The following is a 25,029-nucleotide window of genomic DNA, read 5'->3' on the forward strand; positions in this document are numbered from 1 at the left end:
TATCAACTAAGGTGGTATTGTGTATATTTGTTGGCAAAAAAAGGTTGGCATTATGATGCATTAAGATGAGAACTATAAGATGAGGTTAGAAGTATTAAGATGAGGATTAGAAGTATGATGATGAATTGGATATGATGTTGATGGTCATGAGCATGTTGTAAACTATTATTCCATCTCTCTTGTTTCTCCATAGTCCATAGTAAGCAATTGATGTTACAAAGAAGTTCTCGTCTCCGCATATTGAAAGAATGAGGATGCAGGAAGTTGTATTGGAAGAATGCTCCACATTTCTTCGCACTTGAAGATATGTACTTGCGGTTCAAAAATTAGCTTGTATGTGATGTGGAAGATGTATCTTTTTAATTTCCGAACACCAAAGTTGTTGCAAATGTTTCAAGTAATTATAGTGTGTAAACAGTTTGATTGTGTGCCAGGACCTATCAGGCAAATGCTCTGCATTTCTCTGCATTAATGAGTGTGCTCCTATGGTTTGGTAGATGTTCTTAAGTTGTCTGTGCAATGTCTCAGTTCAGGTTTGAAGTGTTGAAATGTACCGCAAATATGGTTGTAAAGCTATATCTCAAGACTGTGTTTACTAGCTTACTGGGAATGAAGTGTTTTGTATCTACTTGTTTGTGCCAACTTACTTCGGCACAGTAGTGTGAAAGGTGTATGGGAATGTTGTTGAACATTCATGGAATGTCTCTATGTGGTCTACATATCAGATTTTGATCTCTATAGGATCGCATGTTGTTTAATGTTCAAATTCTAGAGATTTGTGGTTGCTTGGCCAACAGGGTTCATCTCTCATGTGCACCATGTTCTTGAGTGTTTGTGTTGGCATTGCAGGAAGTAGCAAGATTGCTTTGGGTCGAGCTAAGCCTTGATGTGTGACGAAATGTGTAATTTCTCTTGGCAGATGTGTTTTTGGGTCAACTGGTTATTAGCTATACATTACCTTGTTGTCGACTTTGAGCGATTTGCGTTGATGCTTGGATGGCTATGCTTGCTTGGAAATGATTGTCAAAGATGTTTTAGTCCATCACTAGCCAATTTGGAGAAGGATTATTGAAGGTCACAAAACATATATATTGAAGATCATTTGTTGCAGGGTCATGTTTTTTTTCTACGAGCATTCAAGGTGAAATATCAACAGCATGCTGCAAGCAGTGAGCTGAAGGCTATAATATTCACAAAAGTGATTTTGGTTTGCTAGAGGCGGTGAGCGAAAGGTAGTTGAAGTGGTCACTGTGAGCTAGAGGCAGTAAGCCAAAGGCAGTTCTAATTCAAATTGTCTTAATTGTATCTTGCTTTAAGGTAGTGAACCTCTTCAGCGAGTCTTTATAAGTCCTATGGACTTCAAGGAGCAGTTGCTTCCTTTGGTGTGACCATAAAACCAATTGAAATCTTGTTTTCATTTGTGAGGTTGAATTTGGGCAATAGATCCAAGCAGCTCTCACCATGGTTTTTCCACTATGGAGTTTCCCACGTATATTTGCTTGTAAACTTGTGTTGATTGTTTTATCTTTAATTTGATGTTGATTGCTTTATCTTTAATTTGGTGTTGATTAGTTTAAAGATTCGAAATAAAAGTTCGTACTAAAAAGTTTGTTTCAAAGGATACCGATTCACACCCCCCCCCAGTATTTGTTGGGTTCAACAATTGGTATTAGAGCCAAGTTCCTTTGAAGAAGCTTAACCACTTGAGGAATATCTGGGGTGCCTCAAAAGGGAGCTCACAAGGCACCTAGGTTTGATGGAACAAATTATACTTTTTGGAGAGTAAGAATGGAAGCTTATCTGACCTCTCTAGGGTTTGCTGTTTTGCACTCAAGTCGTAGATGGTTATACTATTCTTGCTGCTCCTCTAACTGATTTGGCTGACATTAGGTTGTATGAGAACAAGGAAAAAGAATGCTATTTTGAGTGGGCTAGCTAATTCTGAACTTCTGAAGGTGATGCATTGCGGTACTGCTAAGAATATCTAGGAAAAGCTTAGCAGCATTTATGAAGGAGATAATAAAGTAAAACAAATCAAGACGCAAAACTTCAAGAGAAAATTGGAGACCTAGAGAATGTCAGATGATGAAGATATTGCTAGTTACATGCTTCGGGTGCATGAAGTGGTTAATGGCATCAAAGGTCTTGGTGGAGATTTAAAAGATGAGTTTGTGAAAAACGTGCTCAGATCTCTCCCAAAATCTTATAGTCATAAGGTATCTGATATTGACGAATATAGAGACTTGGATAACTATTCAATGGATCACTTCAATGGTGCTTTCACTCCTTTGGAAATGAGAATGTTTGACAAAGATGCCCCAAAGAAAGAAGCAGCTCTCAAGCTCAGTAAGAAGGTGGAAAATGAAGCATCTGATCAAGCTGAAGGATTTGATAAGGAAGAAAACTTTGTGAGAAGATTGAAGAAGGGCACCAGCAAGTACAAAGGTAAGTTACCTTTCAAATGCTATAATTGTGGGAGAATTGGTCATTTTGCTTCTAAATGTCCTTTTAGAGAATCAAATTATAGCAACAAAAGAGACGAGTTCAAAATAAGTCTTTATTCCAAGGAGAGCAACTATTCTTCAAAAGATGAGGATCGCGATGATTAAAATGATGAAACTCTTTTCATGGCCTTGAAATATAGTAACAATGATATTGGGGTTGAAAAATGTAAGTTCGAGACCTTGCAAATTGACAAATGTAGTGAAAAATCAATGATTGTGTGGATTGCTTTTCATGCAAAAGAAGAAGCAAATCCTTAGGTGATTGGCAGTGGTTGTTCCAACCACATGACTAGTGACAAAAGAAAGTTCATCAGCCTCAAGAAGTGGAATGGAGGATAAGTCAAGTTAGGAGAAGAAGGCTCTACACAAATTTGTGTAAAGGGTGCAATAACTATAGATGGAAAGAATAAGACAGAGGATGTTCTCTATGTCAAAGGGCCGAAGCACAATCTACTCAACGTCATTCAAATGTGTAGCAAAGGATATAATCTTACATTCATGACAAAGGATGTGAAATCATTTCTGGAAGATTGGTTGCAAAAGGATCTAGGCTAAAGAAAATGTTTATCACCTAAAGGAGGCCAATGGGAGAAGTTATCTAATGGCTTAAACCGATGATTGTTGGCTATGGCACAAGAGGATAGGGCACATCAATTTTGACAATCTTGTGAAGATCAGCTCTACACATGCGATGAGAGACATGCTTAAGATTATCAAGCCTTCCCACATCTTGTGCAAGGAGTGTAGGATGAGAAAGCAAACAAGGACAAGTTTCAAGAACAAGGAGTAGTCTTCTGCAATACCTTTGGAGCTGATACATACTAAATTGTGCGGACCTACCAAGATAAACAGCCTCCAAGGTGAAATGTATTTTATGTCGCTTATTGATGATTACTCTAGGATGACATGGGTTACATTTTATAAAGAAAAATCAAAAGCTCTTAATAAGTTTAAGATTTTCAAGTCTATGGTTAAAAATGAAATGAATGATAAAATCAAGTGTCTAAGATCTGATAGATGAGGTAAATTTATTTCAAATGATTTTGAGAAGTGTTGGTTGAAAATTTTGTACACCTGGTGGATGTGCAAAATTGTGGTTTCAGCCACAGTGTGTGAGTATGATACTCTCCTAATTTAGGGAAGGCTCTCGCTATCTACAAACTAAACAGATCTAATATGGGTGAAACGGCAGTCTTTCTTCTTTCAAGAAAAACTATACTCTTTTCTCTTAACAGAAAAGTAATAGCAATTGGAAATAAATAACAGCAAATAAAAAAATGAAACTTTGTTTGTAGGATTTTTGGGACATAAAGGGAAGCAAAGTTTCCATGAAAGCACAAAAACCTCTGTCACTTCCTCGGGATGAGAAAACAGAATTGAAAGCACCAAGTCTTCAACACTTCTACCGTCCTGTCAACCTTTTTAGATGATTTCCTACTAACCACGCACAGTATGTAGCAGCTCAAAGTCTAACTACATGATGCACCTCTTATGCTCAAACATAGAAAATAAAAACAGCAAAAAGTCTACAAGTTACCTTCTTACCTTGAGCTTTCTACACTAGCTTCAAACATGATAAGCAGCTCAAAGTCTGCAAGATTGAGCTTGAATCCCTTTTGTATAACACCTCAAAACTCACAATCAATCTCCAAAAATGTCGTCACATAACACCTTGAATCAACACAAAATTTGAAAGCAATTTTGCCTCTTTTAATTGACTGCAATCTGATTTACAACTAAGCTCAAAGTCTTAGAGTGTACATACAAACTGGCAAAGTCTTGTTGCATTACCAAAAGATATCAATTACAATAGACCCTCTCAAGTATTTATAGGAGAGAAGCCTTGAGAAAAAGTTGGGAGGATCCTAACTAACTTGAGAAATTCTCTCAACCACCATGACTTATTCCAACTATAGTCCTAATCTAACTCAACTTGTAGTTGCTTTACATGTAATTACATTTTTAAAAAATGCAAGTGAAAATGACACTTGCAATTACAAAACTTATTTTTACATGTAACTTGTCAAAACAAAATTACAAATACACAATTGAAACTATTCTATGTGTCCGAAGACACGACTCTAATAACATCATCCTCTGTTTTGAAAATCTTCATGCTTCTACAAGATACTCTGTGATCAAGGTGAATGACATATTGAACTGGAACAAGAACTTGCACCCTTGATAGTATTTGTGTCTTTAACCAGCCAACTCCAACCTTTCACATGCTTGGGTAGTATCATTTCTTCAAGAGGGAAAGGGTTCCCTTCCTTTTTTCATGTTATGGCCATCTCTGTCTTGAAAGCATTCTATAATTTGCATCCATGAATTGTTGTTGTATCTCTTCTTCTTGTGTTCACTGATGAAGAACCTGTAACACCTTATTCAAGATGATATTATTATAAAACAATGCCCATGCCTTGATTTGTTGGTTTGATAGATCGTGTGTGCAAACAGGACTGACAAGGGAAGAGATAGATTGACGCAAAAATGGGCTCACAAGTTAATTTTGGGTTCTGGAAATTGCATTACATGTGTGGAAAAACAAGAGCATTAACTTGCAATTGTGGAGAACATTCAACTTCATATGTGTAATGGATAACTACAAGTTTACACTTGTAATTGGACCTTTAAGACTCATTTTCAAGTGATTTTGAGTGGATTTTGGACCAATTTCGGGTTCTGGAAGGCTAACTGCAAGTAAGAGAACATTACAACTTGCACTTGTAATCAAGGTTTAAAATTCCGATTGCAAGTAAATAGGAAAAATTTGCAAGAGGGGAAAATTATACAAATTTACAAATTCCATTCAAAGAACAAAATGATTTGGGAAGATCTTATGGAAACCCGAAATTAGAGCAAGAGCAAGATATTTACAATACATGATCAAACAAGAAACTAAAAACAATCAAAACAAACCAAAAACAAAACTGAAAATACATACCTTGCTTGATCAAAATGCCCTTAGCAGAGAAGAATGAACTTGGGATGAACCAAAAAGCTCAATAAATAGGGGAGGAAGGCAACACGCAAAAAAACCCCTTTGCATCCAAAACGAATTCATATACAACCTCCAAGCACCGAAAACGACATGGAGAAGAAGGAGAAAAAACGCACTAAACATATTTAACCTCCACGTTAGAAAGAATGGAGATACGCCCAACAAGGAGGATCAAAACGTGGCCAAAGAAGAGCAAATATGTGCCAAGGAAACCAGCAAATGGGGAGAAAAAACCTCCCACATCTCCTACATTCAACGCCCAACTCCTAGCAAAACGAATTCAAAGGAAAAAGCCACAAAAAGCGGATTCTTGGAAGCAAGAATGCAGTTCGGGTTCTTCACCTTCAACTCCAAGTGAAAATGCTCTTCAAAAAGATGCAATCGGGTTTCTAAATCCCTTTTGCAAGTTAAAAATAACATTACATTTCCTTCATTTGTGCAAATTCGGGTTTCTAGGAGAAATAAGCAAAAAAAAGAAAGAACAAAACGACTTGTAATAGGGAAATACAATCCCTATTACAACTTAAAACCACAAAGTAGGAGCTTTTATGAGAACTTACAAGTTCTCATTAAACTTGTAATTTGTCCAAAAAGTTCCTACAAACAACTTAAAAGACAAAAAGGAAAAATGGGAAATAAAACGCAACTTACAAGTCTTTTATAAAGTTCACTTGTAATTGCTTGAAAAAACCCCTACAACACAAAAGCAAAAGAAAACTCCTAACTTGCAAAAGGAGGAAAATATCCCACTTGCAGTCAAGAGGGAAAAACCCAAATTTGAAGGAAAGACATAGCAAATGAACTTAGAACGCAATGATGTTGGTGGCAATATTGTACGAGAATAAAACTAGTTAATTAAGTAGTATTTGTCCTTGTTAGTTCGGTAACCGAGGGATGGTAGATACGGGTGCGACGGTTGCCCCTCGCACCCCCTCGGTACCTTTATATACCTTGGAAGGTAACTTGTAAAGACACACATGATTATGAATGGAATAATATCTCTTATATATGCGTGATCTTATCTAGTAATTATGCAATTGTTGCTTTGCATTGAGTATTTCATCTGTATGTTTTAAACCGTTCACCCAAAGGGTAAACATCTGGCGCCGTTGCTGAAATTTATCCGGAGCACGAGAGTATACTACATGGCACACGGATAATGGGACAACCATTGGTCAAAGGAACTGCAATAGTAATAGAGTCGATCTCTGTTGTGGTCTCGGCCCTCGGTGGTGTCATTGTGATCGTCACTCGAGGCTGCCCAAAACCAGGTACTAGCACCGTGGTGACTATACTGACTGTCCCAAATGACCATGGCACCGCCACCTAACAAGTCTCTGGTAAGCGTGCTAGTGTAAACTGGACCGGTGTTGGAGCAGTACTAGCTGGTGCTGACCCTTCTATGGCTACCGATTCCATTACCTCTTCTTCAGGCAACTAGTCACCCCCTCTACCTGCCAACCGGAAACTCCCTCCGCTCACCTGGGAGGTGTCAACGAATTCCTCCCTACCGCTATCAGCATCCTCCTCCTCTGCGTCAAACTCTTGTGTCTCGGACTCCGTCTCTGACATGGCGGGCTTCTTCCTTTTCTTGCCCAACCGTGCTTTAGCACCATGTGCCAAGACATCCAAATGCGACCAGTAAAATATAGGCGGCTAGTCCGGTGCAACACGACCCTATGGCTATAATGGTTGTGAGCCTGGGGTAATCTGCGTGCGTACTACATCAAGAAATAACCCAATGGCGTGATGTGGCATGTAAAATTTCTTATACTAGAGGGTCATGAATTCGTCCATCCGATTCGCCAGCAATGATGCCCAATCATACACCACTCCATTGTGCAGCCTATTCATCAACACAATTCGTGCGATAGATATGTCAGACGCGCGGCTCGCACTTGTAAGGCGACTCTTTACTACAGACAGCAAGCATCTCCATTCTCCCTTCGCCAAAAATGCTTTCTTGAACCCCCTACTCTTGCCAGCACTTTTGAGGCTATCTTTTTCTGCCTGTGTGAGGTTATCTCGTAACATCAACTGTAGCAAGGTGGCGCGGACGTCTGGAGTGATTTTCTGTGACGTATCAATTTTTTTCCCTTTCACCCCACATATGCCAAAAACCCTTTTGAAGTCACTTGTCGTGAAGGAAATAGTTATCCACTAGTGCTGGTAGTCAAATACAAACTGGTGGCAGTGTCTATCATAGGTACCAATCATGGCACGCAAAACTACCTCAAAATCTTTTATGCAAAAAAATGGCATTTGGACCACCTAATGTACCTGTGCGTGGCAAAGATTTTTCTTTATTAGGTCATCGTGAGGTGTCTTCACCCACCGAATTCCTACAGTCTATTCCATTAAGACCCTCAAACACAATGTTGTTCGTTGTTACCTCTTCCTTCTCCTTTGCCGACTGGGCTTTTGGACGAAGCTTCTTGCTTTTCTGAGTGTTGCTCATCTCGAGGCTGCCTACAATACGCACACCAGATGGCAAAACCCACTTGCCTGTGTCCTTACTAGATTCCGATGTCCTTTGCCCTCCCTGTAACTTGTCTTCTAACGGCTGCAACCGTTTTCTCCAATTCGCCTATTCCTATTTGTGTCCATTGATCCCCAATTAATTTCCGTAATCTCCTTTTATAGCTTTTTTTTTTTTTTAACTTTCTTGCACCTGCCACTTACTCCTTCCAACTGCCAGTGTTTCCCTTTCAACTCTCGCCATACTATGTATGGCTTGCGGTGTATGGCCTGCTGTGGCAATCTTTGTTCTCCTTCTTCCGTGAATTCCTTCCTTTCCTCCTTCGTCTGCACAGCGTACGGTTCTGCGGAATATGTAGTGTTGGAGCGCCGCGAGGGTATATACTACATATTATGGGTATATACTACATATGTAGTGTTTTCTAATATGAGGTGGGCGAAGACACCTCAAGACGACCTAATAAAGAAAAATCTTTGCCACGCACAGGTACATCGGGCGGTCCAAATGCCAGTTTTTTGCATAAAAGATTTTGAGGTAGTTTTGCGTGCCGTGATTGGTACCTATGATAGACACCGCCACCAGTCTGTATTTGACTACCAGCACTAGCAGATAACTGTTTCCTTCACGACAAGCGAGTTCAGAAGAGCTTTTGGCATACCTGGGGTGAAAGGGAAAAAAATTGATACGTCACAGAAAATCACTCCAGACGTCTATGCCACCTTGCTACAGTTGATGTTGCGGGATAACCTCACACAGGCAAAAAAAGATAGCCTCAAAAAGCTGGTAAGAGTAGGGGGGTCAAGAAAGCATTTTTGGCGAAGGGAGTATGGAGATGCTTGTTGTCCGTAGTAAAGAGTCGCCTTACAGGTGCCAACTGTGCGTCTGACATATCTATCGCACAAATTGTGTTGATGAATGGGCTGCACAATGGAGTGGTGTATGATTGGGCATCATTGCTAGCGAATCGGATGGACGAATTCATGACCCTCCAGTTTAAAAAATTTACATGCCACATCACGCCATTGGGTTATTTCTTGATGCAGTCCACACGCAGATTACCCCACGCTCACAGCCATTAGAGCCACAGGGTCGTGTTTCACTGGACCAACCGCCTATATTTTACTGGTCGCATTTGGATGTCTTGGCACATGGCGTTGAAGCACAGTTGGGCAAGAAAAGGAAGAAGCCCGCTATGTCAGAGACGGAGTCCAAGACAGAAGAGTCTGACGTAGAGGAGGATGCTGATAGCGGCAGGGAGGAATCCGCCGACACCTCCCAGGTGATCGAAGGGAGTTTCCGGTTGGCAGGTAGAGGGGGTGACCAGTTGCCCGAAGAGGAGGTAATGGAATCGGTAGGCACAGAAGGGTCCGCACCAGCCAGTACTGCTCCAACACCGGTCCAGTTTACACCAGCACGCCTACCGGAGATTTGTCAGTTAGCGGTGCCACGGTCATTCGGGACAGTCAGTACAGTCACCACGACGCCAGTACCTGGTTTTGGGCAAGCTCAAGTGACGATCGCTATGACACCACCGAGGGTCGAGACCACAGCAAGGACCGACTCTATTACTACTGCAATTCCTATGGTGGCCTCCATACAACAGGTTGTGTCGAGTGTGTCAGGTTATATGCAGGAGGCAATGATGGAAGCAAGCGCCCTCCAGGATGACCTCAGTGCCTAGTTGAGCTGCTACCAGCTCACACCCGTGGTAGCTGTAGGCGAGGCCACTCTATCTCCAGGCAAGGAGATGCATTCTCTAGATATCATTGATCTCGATGAAGGGAGTTCTCCCAATAGTAGGGCGCTTCAGAGGGCTGCTTCACCCCCGGCAGATGTAGTAACCAGTCCTTACAGAGAGGAGGGGGTGACAGTGGCAGTGCAGCAAGGTGTGGGAGAGTTTGGGCAGTTCATTGTCGAGATGACTCTAGGAGCGCAGCGGCTTGTGACCTTTGCAAGACTCCAGGAGGATGCCACCGTGGTTGAGGAGATGGAGAGGTTGTTGACTTTTGTCCACATCAAATGCAGAGAAGAGTTTGTGAGGTATTTTGAGTCTGCCGGCTGGCCTGAGACGGAAAACCTGGGGATGTTGGAGGCTTGGCGCCTCACTGAGGGGGTTGGCAAGACCCGGATGCAGTCCTTATTGAGAGAGTTGGAGCAGGCCTTCCGAAAAGGCTATCTTGAGCTCCGGAGGACACAGCATATGGCATCCACAGCTAAGACCTTGCGCATAGCAGCAACAATGGCTCGGGGGGAGCTGGCTGCCAGGTTTCAGGAGGTTGAGGCTACAGTGGCACAGACTCGGCCAGCAATGGACATTCTAGTAGCAGATAAGTCTGCCTTGGTAATGCAGCTAGAAGAGGAAAGGCCAACCAGGGCGAGGATGGAGACACAGTTGGAAGAGGAGAGAGCATCCAAAGCTCTGTTAGAGACTCGATTGGTAAGTGCACTGGAGAGCATCAACAAGAAGGATAAGGAGGTGTTGGAGGCAGCCTATATGGTTAAGACTGCAATGGAGAGGCAGATGGTGGCAGGACGAGATCTGAAGAGGAGGACTGAGCAAGTGTACAAGCTGCGTGGGCGATTGGCTTCCACCACTACACCACCACCGAAGCCTTCTTCATCAGGGACGCCCTCTACACCCCCTTAGTTTTTGATTTTGGGTTCTGTTGTAGCAATGTATTCCCCATTTTGTTTGTAAGTCGTCCGGACACAACCTTTCTTTTTGGGGGGGGATGATGTTGGCAGCAATATTGTACTAGAATAAAACTAGTTAATTAAGTAGTATTTGTCCTTGTTAGTTTGGTAACCGAGGGATGGTAGTTACGGGTGCGATGGGCAACCGTCGCACCCCCTCGGTACCTTTATATACCTTGGAAGGTAACTTGTAAAGACACATGATTATGAATGGAATAATATCTCTTATATTTGCATGATCTTATCTAGTAATTATGGCATTGTTGTTTTGCTTTGAGTATTTCATCTGTATGTTTTAAACCGTTCACCCAGAGGGTAAACAAATGAAATTTGAAACGCAGATCAAGGATGAACCGAAGATTAGTCCAGTTCAACAAGAAGCAAAACTTTTGCCTCAAGAAGCATGCCTTAAGAGTAAAATCTCCAACTTGCAGTGACTTTGTGAAACCCGAAATTGCACAAAAAGCTACGTAAATGAAGGCCAAAACTTGGGCAATGTGGCAAAGACACCCCTTGATGATTTGACAGTAACAAATGTGAGTTTTGCACCAAACAAAAATTTGTAAGGGTTGTCACATTTTTGGAAATCTAAAAATGAGGACAAGAAGTTTTGTGACAATCATGGAATTAAGAGACATCTATCTACTCCTAGAACCCCACAACAAAATGGGGTAGTGGAAAGGAAGAATAGAACTGTCCAAGAAATGGATAGGACAATGTTAAAGGAAGCCAATTTACTTGATGTGTATTGGAAAGAAGCGCTTCATATTGTTGTCTATGTTCTTAATAGAGGGCAATTAAGAGTCAACGGCACTAAGATCCCTATAAGCTATGGAATAGGATTGAATCAGATTGAGAAAAATCACACATGGGAGATGGTTCCTAAGCTTCCATTGAGAAAAATCACACATGGGAGATGGTTCCTAAGCTTCCAAATAAGAATGTGATAGGAACAAAATGGGTATTCTAGAACAAATTGAATGAAGATGGGTGAGAAATAAAGCAAGGTTGGTATGCAAAGGTTGTTCACAAGTAGGAGGAATTGATTTTGATGAAAACTTTGCTCTAGTGGCTAGGATGGAGGCAATCAAAATGTTTCTTGCTCTTGTTGCTCACAAAAACTATAAAGTTTATCAAATGGATGTCAAATCTGCCTTCTTGAATGGTGACATAGAAAAAGTCTACATAGAGCAAGCTAATGGGTTTCAATTATCAGAAGATCCAAACATGGTCTCCAAACTCAAGAAAGCATTGTATGGCCTCAAACAAGCTCCTAGGGCTTGGTATGCTAGATTGGACAAGTATCTACTTCAGCAAGGTTTCAAGAGAGTTACTGCAAATAGCAATATTTATATTAAGGTTGAGGAAGAAAGAATTATAATAGTTGTTATACATGTTGATGATATCATTTTTGGTGGAGATGATGAAATGTGTAAGAAGTTTGTTGAGGAAATGTCAAAGGAGACATGTCTATGATAGGTCAATTATCCTTCTTCCTTGAACTGCAAATTGCTCAGCTAATTTGGTATGGAAGACAACAAACCAGTATGTACTCTCATGGTAACCAATTGCAAATCGAGCAAAAACGATGAGTCGCCTTTGGCAGATTAGACTTTGTATATGTCCATGATAGGAGGCCTACTATATTTAATTGCATCTAGGCCAGACAATATGCATGTAGTATGTTTGGAGGATAGGTTTCAAGCTAATCCTAGAGAAAATCAAGTAAATCTAGTCAAAAGGGTCTTTAGATACTTAAAAACCACTCAAAACTATGCATTGTGGTATCCAAAGGATGATGAGTTTTCCTTGAATGCATACATTGATCCTGATAGGGCTGGTTGTGTTGATGACAAAAGAAGCACAAGTGGCAGAGCTTTCTTTTTGGGAAATTAGTTGGTCTCATGGCTTAGTAAGAAGTACGCCTCAGTGTCCTTGTCTACAACAAAGCAGAATATATTGTTGCAGCATCCTATTGCACTCAAGTGTAGTGGATGAAGCAAACCTTGAAGGACATCAAGGTAGTGTATGATGAGCCCATTCCTATTTTGAGTGATAACACCAGTACAGTTAATATTACAAAGAATCCAAAAAAGCATTCAAGAACCGAGCACATATCCGATATCACTTCCTCAAGGAGAAGGGTAGAGATCAAGAGGTAAATTTGGGTATGTACGTACAACAGATCAAGTTGCTAACATCTTTACAAAGGCACTTTCAAAGGATACATTTGGATGTCTTAGACAGAAGTTAGGGTTTTTTCTCCCTCCTAACTAGATGCATAGATGGTGCATCTGTCCAAGGGGAGTAGCTCAAAACTTATCTTTATTCTTGGACTAATGGAGACTACTGCTCATGGGGAGCTGGTAGGTGATTATTGTTAATAGGGGGAGCATGTGTGATAATGCAGTTTCAAAAGAAGATCCCTTGCCCTTTGCCCTTGATGTCAAAGGGGTAGAGAATGCAAATGTGTGTTGCAATCAATGACAAAGAGGGAGTTTGTTTCAGAACACTGTGTTGTCATTGATGTCAACCCTTAACGTGTGGTATGTTGATGGTGTGCTATGATGAAGTATAGTGATGATGTTGAAGTTCATGGTTGGATGTCATTGTATATATTTGTTGTCAGAAAAAGGTTGATAAAAATGATGCATCAAGATGAGAAGTATTAAGATGAAAATTAGAAGTATTAAGATGAGGATTAGAAGTAGGATGATGAAATGGATATGATGCTAATTGTCATGAGCATGCTGTAAACTGTTGTTCTATCTCTCTTGTTGCTCTTGAGTAAGAAATTGATGTTACAAAGAAAAATTGGTCTTTGCATATTGAAAGAATGAGGATGCAAGAAGTTGTAAAGGAAGAATGAACTGCATTTCTTCGCATTTGAAGATATGGACTTGCGGTTTGGAAATTAGCTTGTATGTGATGTGGAAGATGTACCCTTTTTATTTCAGGACACAAAAGTTGCCACAGATGTTTGTGGTAATTGCAGTGTAAACAGTTTGGTTGTGCCAAGACTTGTCTAGGAAATCCTCTGCATTAATGGGTTTGCTCCTGTGGTTAGGTGGATGTGCTCATGTTGCCTGTGCAATGTCTTAGTTCAGGTTTCAAGTGTTGAAATGTACCAAAAATATGACTTTTAAAGTTCTATCTCAAGACTGTGTTGACTGGCTTACGGAGAATGAAGTGTTCCATATCTACTTGCTTGCGCTAGCTTACTTTGGCATGACAATATGAAAAGAGAAAATGGGAATGTCGTTGAACGTTCAAGTAACATCTCTATGTGGTCTGCATGTCAGATTCTAATCTCTATAGGGTCGCATTTGACTGATGTTGATATTATGGGATATTCGTGATTGTTTGACCAATAGGGCTTGATCTCTCATGTGTGCCATGTTCCTGAGTGTTTGTATTGGCTTTAGAGGAAGTAGCAAGATTGTTTTGGGTCAAGCTAAGTCTTGATGCATCCCGCAATGTGTAATTTCTCTTGGTAGATATGTTTTTGGGCCGACTGGTAATTAACTACACATTTCATCTACACGTTACCTTGTTGCCAACTTTGAGTGATTTGCGACTGATGCTTGGATAGATGCACCTGCTTGGAAATGAGTGTCAAAGATGTTTTTGGTCTTGTTCCGCAATGGGTTTCTCTACTCCATGGAAATGTTTTGGGCTGACCTATTGCATGTTTCATGCTTTCCATCACTGGCCGACTTGGAAAGGATTATTGAAGGTCACGAAACATATATAATGAAGATCATTTGTTGGAGAGGTATTTTTTTGTGAGCATTCAAGTTGGACTATCAATGGCATGCTGGAGGCAGTGAACCGAAGGTTGCAATATTCGCAGAAGTGATTTCGGTTTTTTGGAGCCAATGTGCCAAAGGTAGCTGAAGTGGTGACAGCGAATTGGAGGCAATAAACCAAAGGTAGATGTAATTTAAGTTGTCTTCATTGTATCTTGCTTTGAGGTAGGGAACCTCTTCAACAAGATTTTATGTGTCCCGTGGACTTAAGGGAGCAATGAACTTCCTTTGGTGTGACCATAAAACCAATTGTAAATCTTGGTTTTTATTGTGAGGCTGGATTTGGGCAGTAGATCCAAGAAACTTTTCTCACCGTCGTTTTTCCCCTGTGGGGTTTTCCATGTACATATGGTGTTCTCTTGTGCACTTTTGTTGATTGCTTTATCTTTCATTTGGTGTTGATTAGTTTAAAGATTTGAATTAAAAGATGGTGCTAAAAAGTTTTTGTTTCAAAGGATACTGATTCAACCCCCACTGCACCGCCCCGCCCTCCCCTGCCCCGTTTCAGTATCCAATGGGTTCAACACTTAATCATTGGAAAGCTCCTAAATCCCTTGGATCCTATTTCTGCAAAAGCCAATCTAATTTTTCCAGCATTAAAATTTTCCATGTTGGATTTTATGCTTAAAACCTGGATTAGTTTTCCAAGACCATAAAGTAGCATTTTTGACATAGGATTACAGGCAAAATTTTCACATATCATCATGACATGTTTTATTTTTTGACTGTCCATGAACCACTTGTTATTTTTTGTGCCAAGCAATGTGCTCTTCAAGGAAGAATTTTTAACTTTTTGAGGTTATGGAGGGTACTCTTGTATGGGACCTTTTATCCCACATTTATTAATTGTAAACACCTTCCCACTTAGGTTGCCTACACAAAGTTGATGTATAATTCATTTGGAATCCACAACTTCACTAATGTGGTCTTAGACTGAAACACGTGGAGATATTATTTTATGTAATTCAGTTTTTTTTAAATAAAGGATGTATCGAAACTTTTGTGGTACTGTGTGTTCTACTCTTGCATTTTTTGCTTCATGCCATTCAATAATCATGCATGCTTAAGCACCACTCTACAATTTTCATGTTTTCAAAATATCATCAATGTCAACAAACATCCGATAGGAAGACATGCAAAATAGAAGCTATAACCTACATATGTGAGCATGTTCATGTAAAAGGACTAGAAATGGCAATGAGAAATATCTTTTGGGCAGAGTAGACAACCAAGAAGAAAAATGTAATTAGTACTAAGGAAATTGCATGTATATGGACTTGTCAAAATTCAAGAATCCCTTTGCAATACTTAGGATATTCCAAATTTTCCAAATTGAATGTGACACAAAACTGTGACTTATCTAACAAATAGTTACAAAACCTTGAGAAAATGACCAATTGCAGATCTGTACAACTTGTAGGATTCATTTTATCATTTGCTCATATTTCTTTGTTCTTCAAGGAAATGAAATTCATGGCCATTGCTTCAAGTAACTACTACACTAGCCTTATTATCCATAAATGCATACAAATCATTGAAGGAATAAACATAGCAAGAGAGAGTACAAAAGCCTGAGTTATTAAGCCTTGGTGTTTGGAAATATGCAGGACCAAATAAGCATGAAAAAAATGTTTAAAGTTAAAAACAGGAGCAAAAACTAATCCCTCACATACCTCATAGTTAAATTTACGTTTGTGAATTGACTTGAATTTACGGACATCAATTATGGTCAATTCATCATCCTACAGAAAAATCATATTGATTAGGAAGGACAAGAAAAGAAATTTACAATAAAAAAGAACAACTTATGATGGTACAATTCTCAAATATATTACTAAATTAATCAAAAGCAATGCACAAAAGACAAAAAAGAAACAAAAGTTTTTTCAAATTACATGGCACCAAAAACATCAGAGGAAAAAAAAGACAACCGCACAAGGCATAGCTTTACAACTGTTATTAATAACATTATCTATGATAAAAGAATTACCCGATTTCCAACAGCAATATGCGTTCCATCAGGTTTAAAAGTAATGTTGATATTCTCTCCACTGAGTTCAACCTGCTGAGAACATTTTCCACCTGAAACACAGGAAAAATAGAACTTTCATTTTAGGAGTAAACTAATTACTCTTCAATTTTGACCAAACCCTAAAACCAAGTGTATAAAATGGCTAGGTTATCAGAAAAACAATCCAACTTCAACCCAAACTTAGAGTCCCTGTCCCCTAAGGCAATTCTAGGACAAGGGGACAGCAAGAGGCATTCCCTAGCTATCCTCTCTCCCCAAGATTTTTGAGAACCCATCACCAAAACAATCATTTCGGAGGCCCTACATCCCCAGGACATCTACACATCCCTGGCTGTCTGTGATATCCCTGTCCTCTCTCCCCAAGATTTTTGAGAGCCCATCACCAAACAATTATTTTGGATGCCCTACATCCCCAGGACATCTACACATCCCTGGCTGTCTATGATATCCCTTAACCATTCCAGGGACATCCAGAGTCCAGACATCACCAGCTTTTTTTAGGTATGAAATTTTGAAAAAAGAAGAAAAAACAGTGTCGAGAATCACAAAAATCTTGTGAGCATTTTGTCATTGTGTGGCCTTGAGGCCTAATGTAATAATGGAAACAAAGAAAAAATAATAATTTCCGTTGTTCTTGAATTAATGAACATTCCACAATGAATCTCAAATTTGATGCATAATATAAATTCTAGACTTGAATATTAATGTCACATATAGCTAAACTTGTAAAAATAATTAATGTCCATGTGTGCGTGTGTAATTTTTAAACAACAATCCCAAAAAAATGACCTCCAAAAGTGCCATCCCCAAAATGTGTCCCACCATTCCCATCCTAGAAACACCATGGAACATAGGTTTGTCATATATGTCTATATAACCATCCCCATCTTGGAAACACCTTGGAACATAGGTATGCCATCACATCCTTTACCAGCACCTTGTCCAGTTCAATTCAAATTGAGCAATTGAAGAAGGGGAACAGATCTATATATGTCACATAAATCAGATATATTGTCGATCATTGACTACAAGGAACTGTTATCTAAGATCTTCTACAGTTAATTATTCCAAGTGTTAACTTAGAGAAAGATCTTAAAAACATATAAATATTCACAAATAATATGATGCTATCCTTTCCTGTCAATCAACATTGACAACACATTAAGGTCTATGTTTAAAATTGTTCAGTCAAATTTGTTATGATACCTGCACTGTCCTTTTGGTAAAACTATGAAACCTAAATCCACACATGAAGTAGATTTCATCAACACATTAAACTAAGCCTTGAAATATGGGTTATAGAACCAGATTAGAAATCTAAATGACAAATCCTCTGAGAGTATGAATGTTAACTCATTTTTATTCAACAATCAGTAATATAACTTGAGGATTAGATGTTTTCCAGCAAATCTGACAGGATTTATTTGCATATTGGCACAAAATACAAATTTAACCGGACAAATCAAAATAGAAAAATGATTTGAAATGCCAGAAGAAGAGATACATATTCTCAAGAGTTAAGTAAAAAGAGATGATACATGTAGGAAAAAATCTCTGAAAAACATTGAAATTAAAGACCAACAAAGAAATCTGAATGAACTTCAAATATTCAAAAATAGCAAAGCCAGGATGAAACAAAGGCACCGATAGATTAGGAGCTTGGGATCTACATATGAGAAACAACTAAAATATTTTCCAGTTTTAAAACCCCCATGAATTACAGCATTCTAGATGAACATGGAACAATTTTGCCAAATTGTTAACCAAGGACAGAACCATCAACAAAAATTGACAGGCTCCCAAAGCTTCCTACTATTTTAATGATGTTCGGCAGTTCAATGCCTATAGGACTTTACTTTTCACCTGGATACATCACAAGTCTATTATGGAGCTTAACAAAAGGGAAAGAGCTTCACTTACTGCGAGCATCCCAAAGACGCACAGTCTTATCTCCAGAGGCAGTAGCAACCAACTCGGAATGCTTTGGGTCCCAACATAATTGATCAACACTATCAGCATGCCCTTTTAATTCTAAATCCTTGCCCTTACTCTACAACAGAAATGCACAAAGTAATGTTCAGATAAGGAAGCATATCTTTAAGAGTGATCTAAATTATGTTTCTATCGTTTATCAACAATTAATGTTTGCACTATATCAATTAACTAAAATCACAAACCCTGTATTCACATATCATGTACATAATTACATAGAATTTTCAAAATTTGATTCTACATGTGCATAATAATGTAAACATAGAATTTTCAAAATTTGCCGCTACATGTGCATTAAAGTGTAAAACTTTAAAACATGTACCAAATGTTTTACAGGTGTCACGAAGCACATTGCACATAAGATAATGCACACACCAAACCTAAAATATTGTGTCCATAAGCATATGACATTTCCAGTTAAATTTGAATTATTTCACCCATTTCTTGCTCTTAAATTCCATAATTGTTAACATACAAATAGCATTGCTTGATAGAAAGTTCCTCCACAACAACACTGTCAAACAACACAATATAAAATAAAACACTCACCATTTGTCAGCACATAAAGAATCTCACTTTATGAATACACAGTTTAAAAGTCTGTTGCCAGGAATAATCATTATGTTATGTTGTCATCGGTAATAATGAGTTACGGCAGTCAGTTAGTTAGTCGTCCCGAAGGGCACTTGGACGCGACGGTTAGTCGCACCCCTTCGGATATTATATATTGCATACCTTTCCTTCTTAGTATCATCATGATAGTCGTACCTGATGTGATGTTGTAAGCACTTGATGTATATGGACTGTGGAATTAATACAAAAACTGGTTCGTAATATATTTCCATTATCTTCTGTGATTTACTTTCTGCATTTAATCATTTACCCATATGTGGCAAACATTTGGCGCCATTGCCTAGACATACTCGGGAAAGGAAGGAACGGATGGCGTACAGACACGATCGGCCTACCCGTTGGTGAGATTAACCCAGAGGCCGAAGACGCGCAAACAGAACAATCGTCGTTGGGACGCAGAGCGTGATGGCAAGAGGCGAAGGGGAAATTGAACCCTATAATAGTCCTGGCACAATGTTGATATAAATTGTGGCCGAAAGGGAAAGTAATAAAAAAAAAAAAGTTTTTTTTGTGTACATGGTGCGTGCTTGCTATGTACGGAAGTGATTTATGCCAAATATACTAAATAAGGACAAAAATAAAAAGATACAAAGTGACAAATGGGAAGTGGCACAAAGAGCGTTGAATCTTAGATAGCAAATAGAACGAAGGCGTACGCCAAGGCAGCTTGCCGAAGGACGACCGACCGAGTGGTTGCTCAAAGGGAACCCACGAGGTGTCACGGAGGTTGCGGAGGCAGAGATAGACGGAGAGAATTATACTCTCTACACTGTCGTAAGGTTGCCCGAAGGGCACCTAGGAGTCACGAAGGGTGCCGAAGGAGAACTCTACAGTTCGCCAGAATACCACTGTAGGGTAAGAAGTCATGAAGAGTTGGTGGAACAAACAAGGCAAAGTCTAAACCTGATCGACGCTACCAGAGACCTACTAAATAACTTGTCCATTTCGAAGGACAATCGGAGGGAGATGACCGAAGGTGACAGTACGGCCGACGGTGCCGAGAGAGCACAAGGGTACCGTACGAGAGGCAATTTGTTCGGTTCGGGGTCAACAACCTTCTCCGGAGGACCCACGAGTGGAGGGTCAGGTGCAGGAGGCGGAGGCGGAGGATCACCACGTACAAGCACACAAGGCACCAGAGGAGCGAGACCCAGCGGTGGGATGGCAAGTAAGCAGAAGCTATCGAAGTTCAAGGGCAACGGGAAGGAAGATCCCGTCCGCCATTGCTGCACTTGCGAAACCATATGGTCAGTGAACGATGTTACTGACCAGGACGAATGGGTAACACAATTTCCAACAACCTTAAGGGGAGTGGCCATCGACTGGTACTCCAATATGGATAAGACCAAAGTCGGCACATGGCCCAACCTGAAGAAGGAGTTCGGGATAGAGTTTCGCCTCCACAAAGACGACAATGAAATAGTAGTCGAAATCTATGGCACAAAGCAGAACAAGAACGAGACTGTCCGAGCCTATAGTCGGCCGCTCAAGGAATTGTTGGGGAAAATGGAGAGTCAACCAGCGGATGGGTTGAAAAAGAGATGGTTCGTGGAGGGACTGAAACATTCCATCCGAAAGAAGATGAAAATTGTTCCACCAACCTCATACGAAGATGCATATAATAAAGCAATGGATCTCGAGAGTGAGACCAAGACATCCAAGAAGAAAAAGAAGAAGGATAGCTCATCTGAGGATGATGAGTGATGACTCTTCCGAGGGAAGCAGAAGCGATGGCGATTCCGGCAAAAAGGTGCAAGCCCTGCAGAAGGACATGTTGAGGATGATGAAAGAGTTGAAGGTTATGAAGGGAGGTCCGAGCAAGACCGACGAAGGGGAGCTTTGGTGAACGAAATGTAAGACGGACGGCCACACAAAAGGCTCCTGCCAAAAGAAGGCCTATTGTGATATATGCCAGTTGATGGGGCATCCCACCAGGGAATGCCCCTACAACATGAAAACACGAAACCAACAAGTATTGCTTACGCAGGAACAACCAACTACAATGGGCGGTACCAACAGCTCCCAGGCGAATAACAATGCAACATCAGGAGGCTACCGAGATAACTGGTGGGGAGGACGAAACAACAATAACAATACATGGAGCCAGATCCAATACGACTCCAAAGGCCGACCGATGGTACAATGCAGAGCGTGCAACCAGTGGGGGCACTTCGCCCGAGACTGCCCGAAGGGAGAGGCCACACAATATTTATGCAAATGGTGTGGACCAAGAGACCACGAAGACGCCACCTACCTGAAGTCCGATGTCAACTTGCTCAATATCGAGGAAACCAAAGAAGAGGAAGTGTTGGCCGTAACCCGCGCCCAAGCCAAACACGCAATGTGCCCAGACACGAGAAGAAATTGAGAAAGAGATACGACAAAGGGCAAAGGCGAAGGGTACGGTGGGTACTTCCAGCCGACCGGAGGCGGAGAAGGCTATACTAAATCAAATTTTAAAACTGGAGGTGCCTGTGAAGATACACAACCTCCTCCAGACGATGCCTCAATTACAAACAACGTTGCTGAATAATCTCTCCCAACCACGCACCAATACCAACCACCACACAGATGTTCCTTGGGGGTCTACAATAGACCCCATGCTGCAAGCAATTAACACTGGAAGGAACCCAGCCATTGTGGAGATGGGTATCCTTGGCACCATTCTAACCGATACCATCGTCGATGGTGGATCGGGAGTGAATGTTCTTCCAAAAGAAACCTAGCGGAAGCTAGAGAAACCGACGTTGTGGCCATCTACGTTCAATTTGCTGGGAGCAGATCAACATGGAATCAAACCCATCGGGACACTGATGGGCCAGCAAGTTACCATCGGGGCGCAACCCTTCATATTGGACTTCGTGGTAATCCCACTAAAGAAAAAAGGGTATGATGCAATCTTAGGGAGAGGGTGGCTGGTGGCAGCCAAGGCCACCCACAACTGGAAGAAGAACACTCTGTCTATGGAAAATGGAGGAAGGAAGTTTATCATAGACCTTGGAACGCAGTTGGTTAGTGAGGAACTGGCATCATCTTCGGAATCGGAGGGTGAAGGAGAAGGCGACCTGAGGGACGAAGGACGGGGCTGCACGGAGCCCAATGATGAAGGGATTCTCAAACTAGGAGAGTGCTCTGAGGATGAGACAGGGTCATTGAATGAGCTCTTCCACTGGCAGATGGAGGATTACGAAATGTTCCAGAGCTAAAGGCTCGAAGTAGAGGAACCAGAGCAAGCAACAGAGGAGGTGTACCTGCCGAAATACAGAGAATATTGGAAGGGAGACACCCCAAACCTCGGTGACGTAGATAATCCCAAGATCATTCGTGTCGGCAACGATTGGAACCCTGTGTGGAAGGCCGCAGCCTTCAAAATCTTTATTATTCTTCTTCTTATGTATGGGAAGGAGATCGTGGTCCCTATAGAATTTGTGGTTCCAGGTCTTCGGATGGCCATTGAAAATAGACTTGCCATCAACGGGTCCAAATTGAAACCCTACCACGAGAAGCGTGCAGGGGACCCGAGAGGCCGGAAGGACACCAGAGAGTCCGGAAGGGACCCGAGAGTCCGGAAGGGACCCGAGAGGATGGAAGGGGACTCGAGAGGCCAGGCAGGTGACTCGAGAGGCATGGGACCAAAGCAGGAGACTCTCGGGCGAGGCAAACCGAGAAGGACGAAGGGCGATCCCAGAGGCATGGGACCCGAGCCGAAGACTCTCAACAATTAGGTTAGGAAAAAAAAAATTTGAAAAAATTTTTTAAAAGAAAATTGAAAAAAAAAAAAAAAATTGAGAAAAAGAGTGGTGGTGGAACCACCGGGTAGTGGGGCACCGTGCAATGGGACATCGTACGGCGGAACACCGTGCGGTGGGGCACCGTACGGCAAACCACCATGCGGTGGGACACCGTACGGAGCACCGTCGTGCGGTGGGACACCATATGGTGGACCACCGTCGAAGGAGGTCACCGGCCTCGGAGGGTGTTCACCTACCGTACGGCCACTACCGTACACCCGCACGGCCAAACAGTATCCACCGTACGACCTTCCCAGACACCGTACGACACCAAGCTTCGAGTGACCCCGGTACGGCTCAGCCACCGTACGACAGACCACTCCATCGTACGATAGATAACCTCTGTACGGGCTCGGGACATTACAGTTCGTAGGCCTGAAGGAGCACGGCGACAACAGCGGCGGTTTAAAAGAGGGTGAAAGGAAAAATACCACGGCATGGCAAGATAAACGATGGTGATGGGTGGTAAAAAAAAAAGAAAAAAAACGACGACCAAATTGAAAAAATCATTCGATGGCGTCTGGAGCCAGGATGTTGAAAATATTAGAGTGGAGAAGAAGGATTTTGGTATCTTAAAATATCACAAAAATGATGTGCGCCATGGACTTCCATGTGGTTCTGAAGGTTGTAAATTGGTGTTGGCGGCGGGGGCGCTGCCCCTTAACCCCGTTGGGGGCACTGCCCCCAATTTATTTTCGAGCTACTATACACTTTTTGAGTTGGGCGAAGGGCATCAAAGAAGTCACGGTAAGTGTTGAGGTTGTTCCGTACTGTGAGAAAGAAGCCTGAAGCTAAGCATTGGCGGGGAAGCCATAAGCCATAGAGGGATACGGATTATCAGCCTTTGGGGAGTGTGATGGAGGATTTGAGGTGTCTCCTAGCCTTTGTGCCAAAAGGTTGTGGCCACTTCCAAGCATGAATGGTACGCTTTGAGGCACTCGGAGTATGTCTCAACTGGACGAGAGGTTGCCTTGGTGGATGCATAGAGGGCTCGGAAGGAGCTGACCACCAGGTTGGAGGCCGTAGTAGCGTGAGACTTATCTCAATGTACCCAAGAGTTGGATGCCAAGAGGGCAGCGCAGGTAGCTATCGAGGACAAATTGGCTAGGGAGACAATATCATTTGAGTAGTAGTTGGTGGAGGCTGAGACTGAAAAGCGTGTTTTGCAGACAAGTTTGGTTTAGGCACAGGAGGATTGTGTTGTCAAGGGAAAAAACAAAAAAGAACTCTTGCGGAAGCAATAATGGTGACATCCACACTTGAGCATAGGATGGTAGCAGAAAAGGGTTTTCAAGCGAGGACGTAGCAAGTGTATAAGTTTCGGCCTCGACTGGCGTCAACAGTTCTGTTTAATGTCATCTCTATTTTGTATTAAGTCGTCCGAAGACGACTTCTTTTTTTGGGGGGGATGATGTTGCCGGGAATAATCATTATGTTATGTTGTCATATTATGTTTATGTTGTCGTCGGTAATAATGAGTTACGGCAATCAGTTAGTTAGTCATCCTGAAGGGCAGTTGGACACGACGGTTGATCGCACCCTTTCGGGTATTATATATTGCATACCTTTCCTTCTTAGTATCATCATGATAGTCGTACCTGATGTGATGTTGTAAGCACTTGATGTATATGGACTATGGAATTAATACAGAAACTGGTTCGTAAGATATTTCCATTATGTTCTGTGCATTTACTTTATGCATTTAATCGTTTACCCATATGTGGCAAACAAAGTCATATGCTCTTCCACTCACAAATTCTTGACATGAAATCATCTACTAGTGCCAAACATGCTATGCGCGTCCAACAGCTTTGTGGTTATCATTTTGAAATTATTTTAAAGATATTAATTTACATGTAGAATGTCCCTACAATGGGATTATGTTCCATATAGTACCTCCTCCACTCTTGTTTTGTGCACTTGTTGGGTGTGTGTGATTTAATCCCATGATTGTAAAAACTGAGCATCAATGAAGCTTATGTAGCTTACCGTGTACCAAAATCTTGTCAATTTCAAAATAAACTGTGGGGATGACAACCCACTGTGTTCTTTGTGTTAGTGTATGAGAATCACTTAGCAAAGCAAGTCATACTT

General features: G+C 41.2%; 1 protein-coding gene across 1 annotated transcript in view; it reads right to left on the bottom strand.

Moving 5' to 3' along the window:
- The window catches only part of LOC131059916 (THO complex subunit 3), a 142,395-nt gene that overhangs the window by 83,799 nt on the left and 33,567 nt on the right, over window positions 1–25,029 (bottom strand). The window contains exons 3-5 of the mRNA XM_057992987.2: window positions 18,440–18,569; window positions 16,478–16,569; window positions 16,161–16,229 (exon numbers count right to left, since the gene is read on the bottom strand). Of these exons, the coding sequence (XP_057848970.2) occupies window positions 16,161–16,229; window positions 16,478–16,569; window positions 18,440–18,569 (291 nt within the window). The remainder of the gene's footprint in view (window positions 1–16,160; window positions 16,230–16,477; window positions 16,570–18,439; window positions 18,570–25,029) is intronic.

Source organism: Cryptomeria japonica, chromosome 1, assembly GCF_030272615.1.
Source record: "Cryptomeria japonica chromosome 1, Sugi_1.0, whole genome shotgun sequence".
Lineage (NCBI taxonomy): Eukaryota > Viridiplantae > Streptophyta > Pinopsida > Cupressales > Cupressaceae > Cryptomeria > Cryptomeria japonica.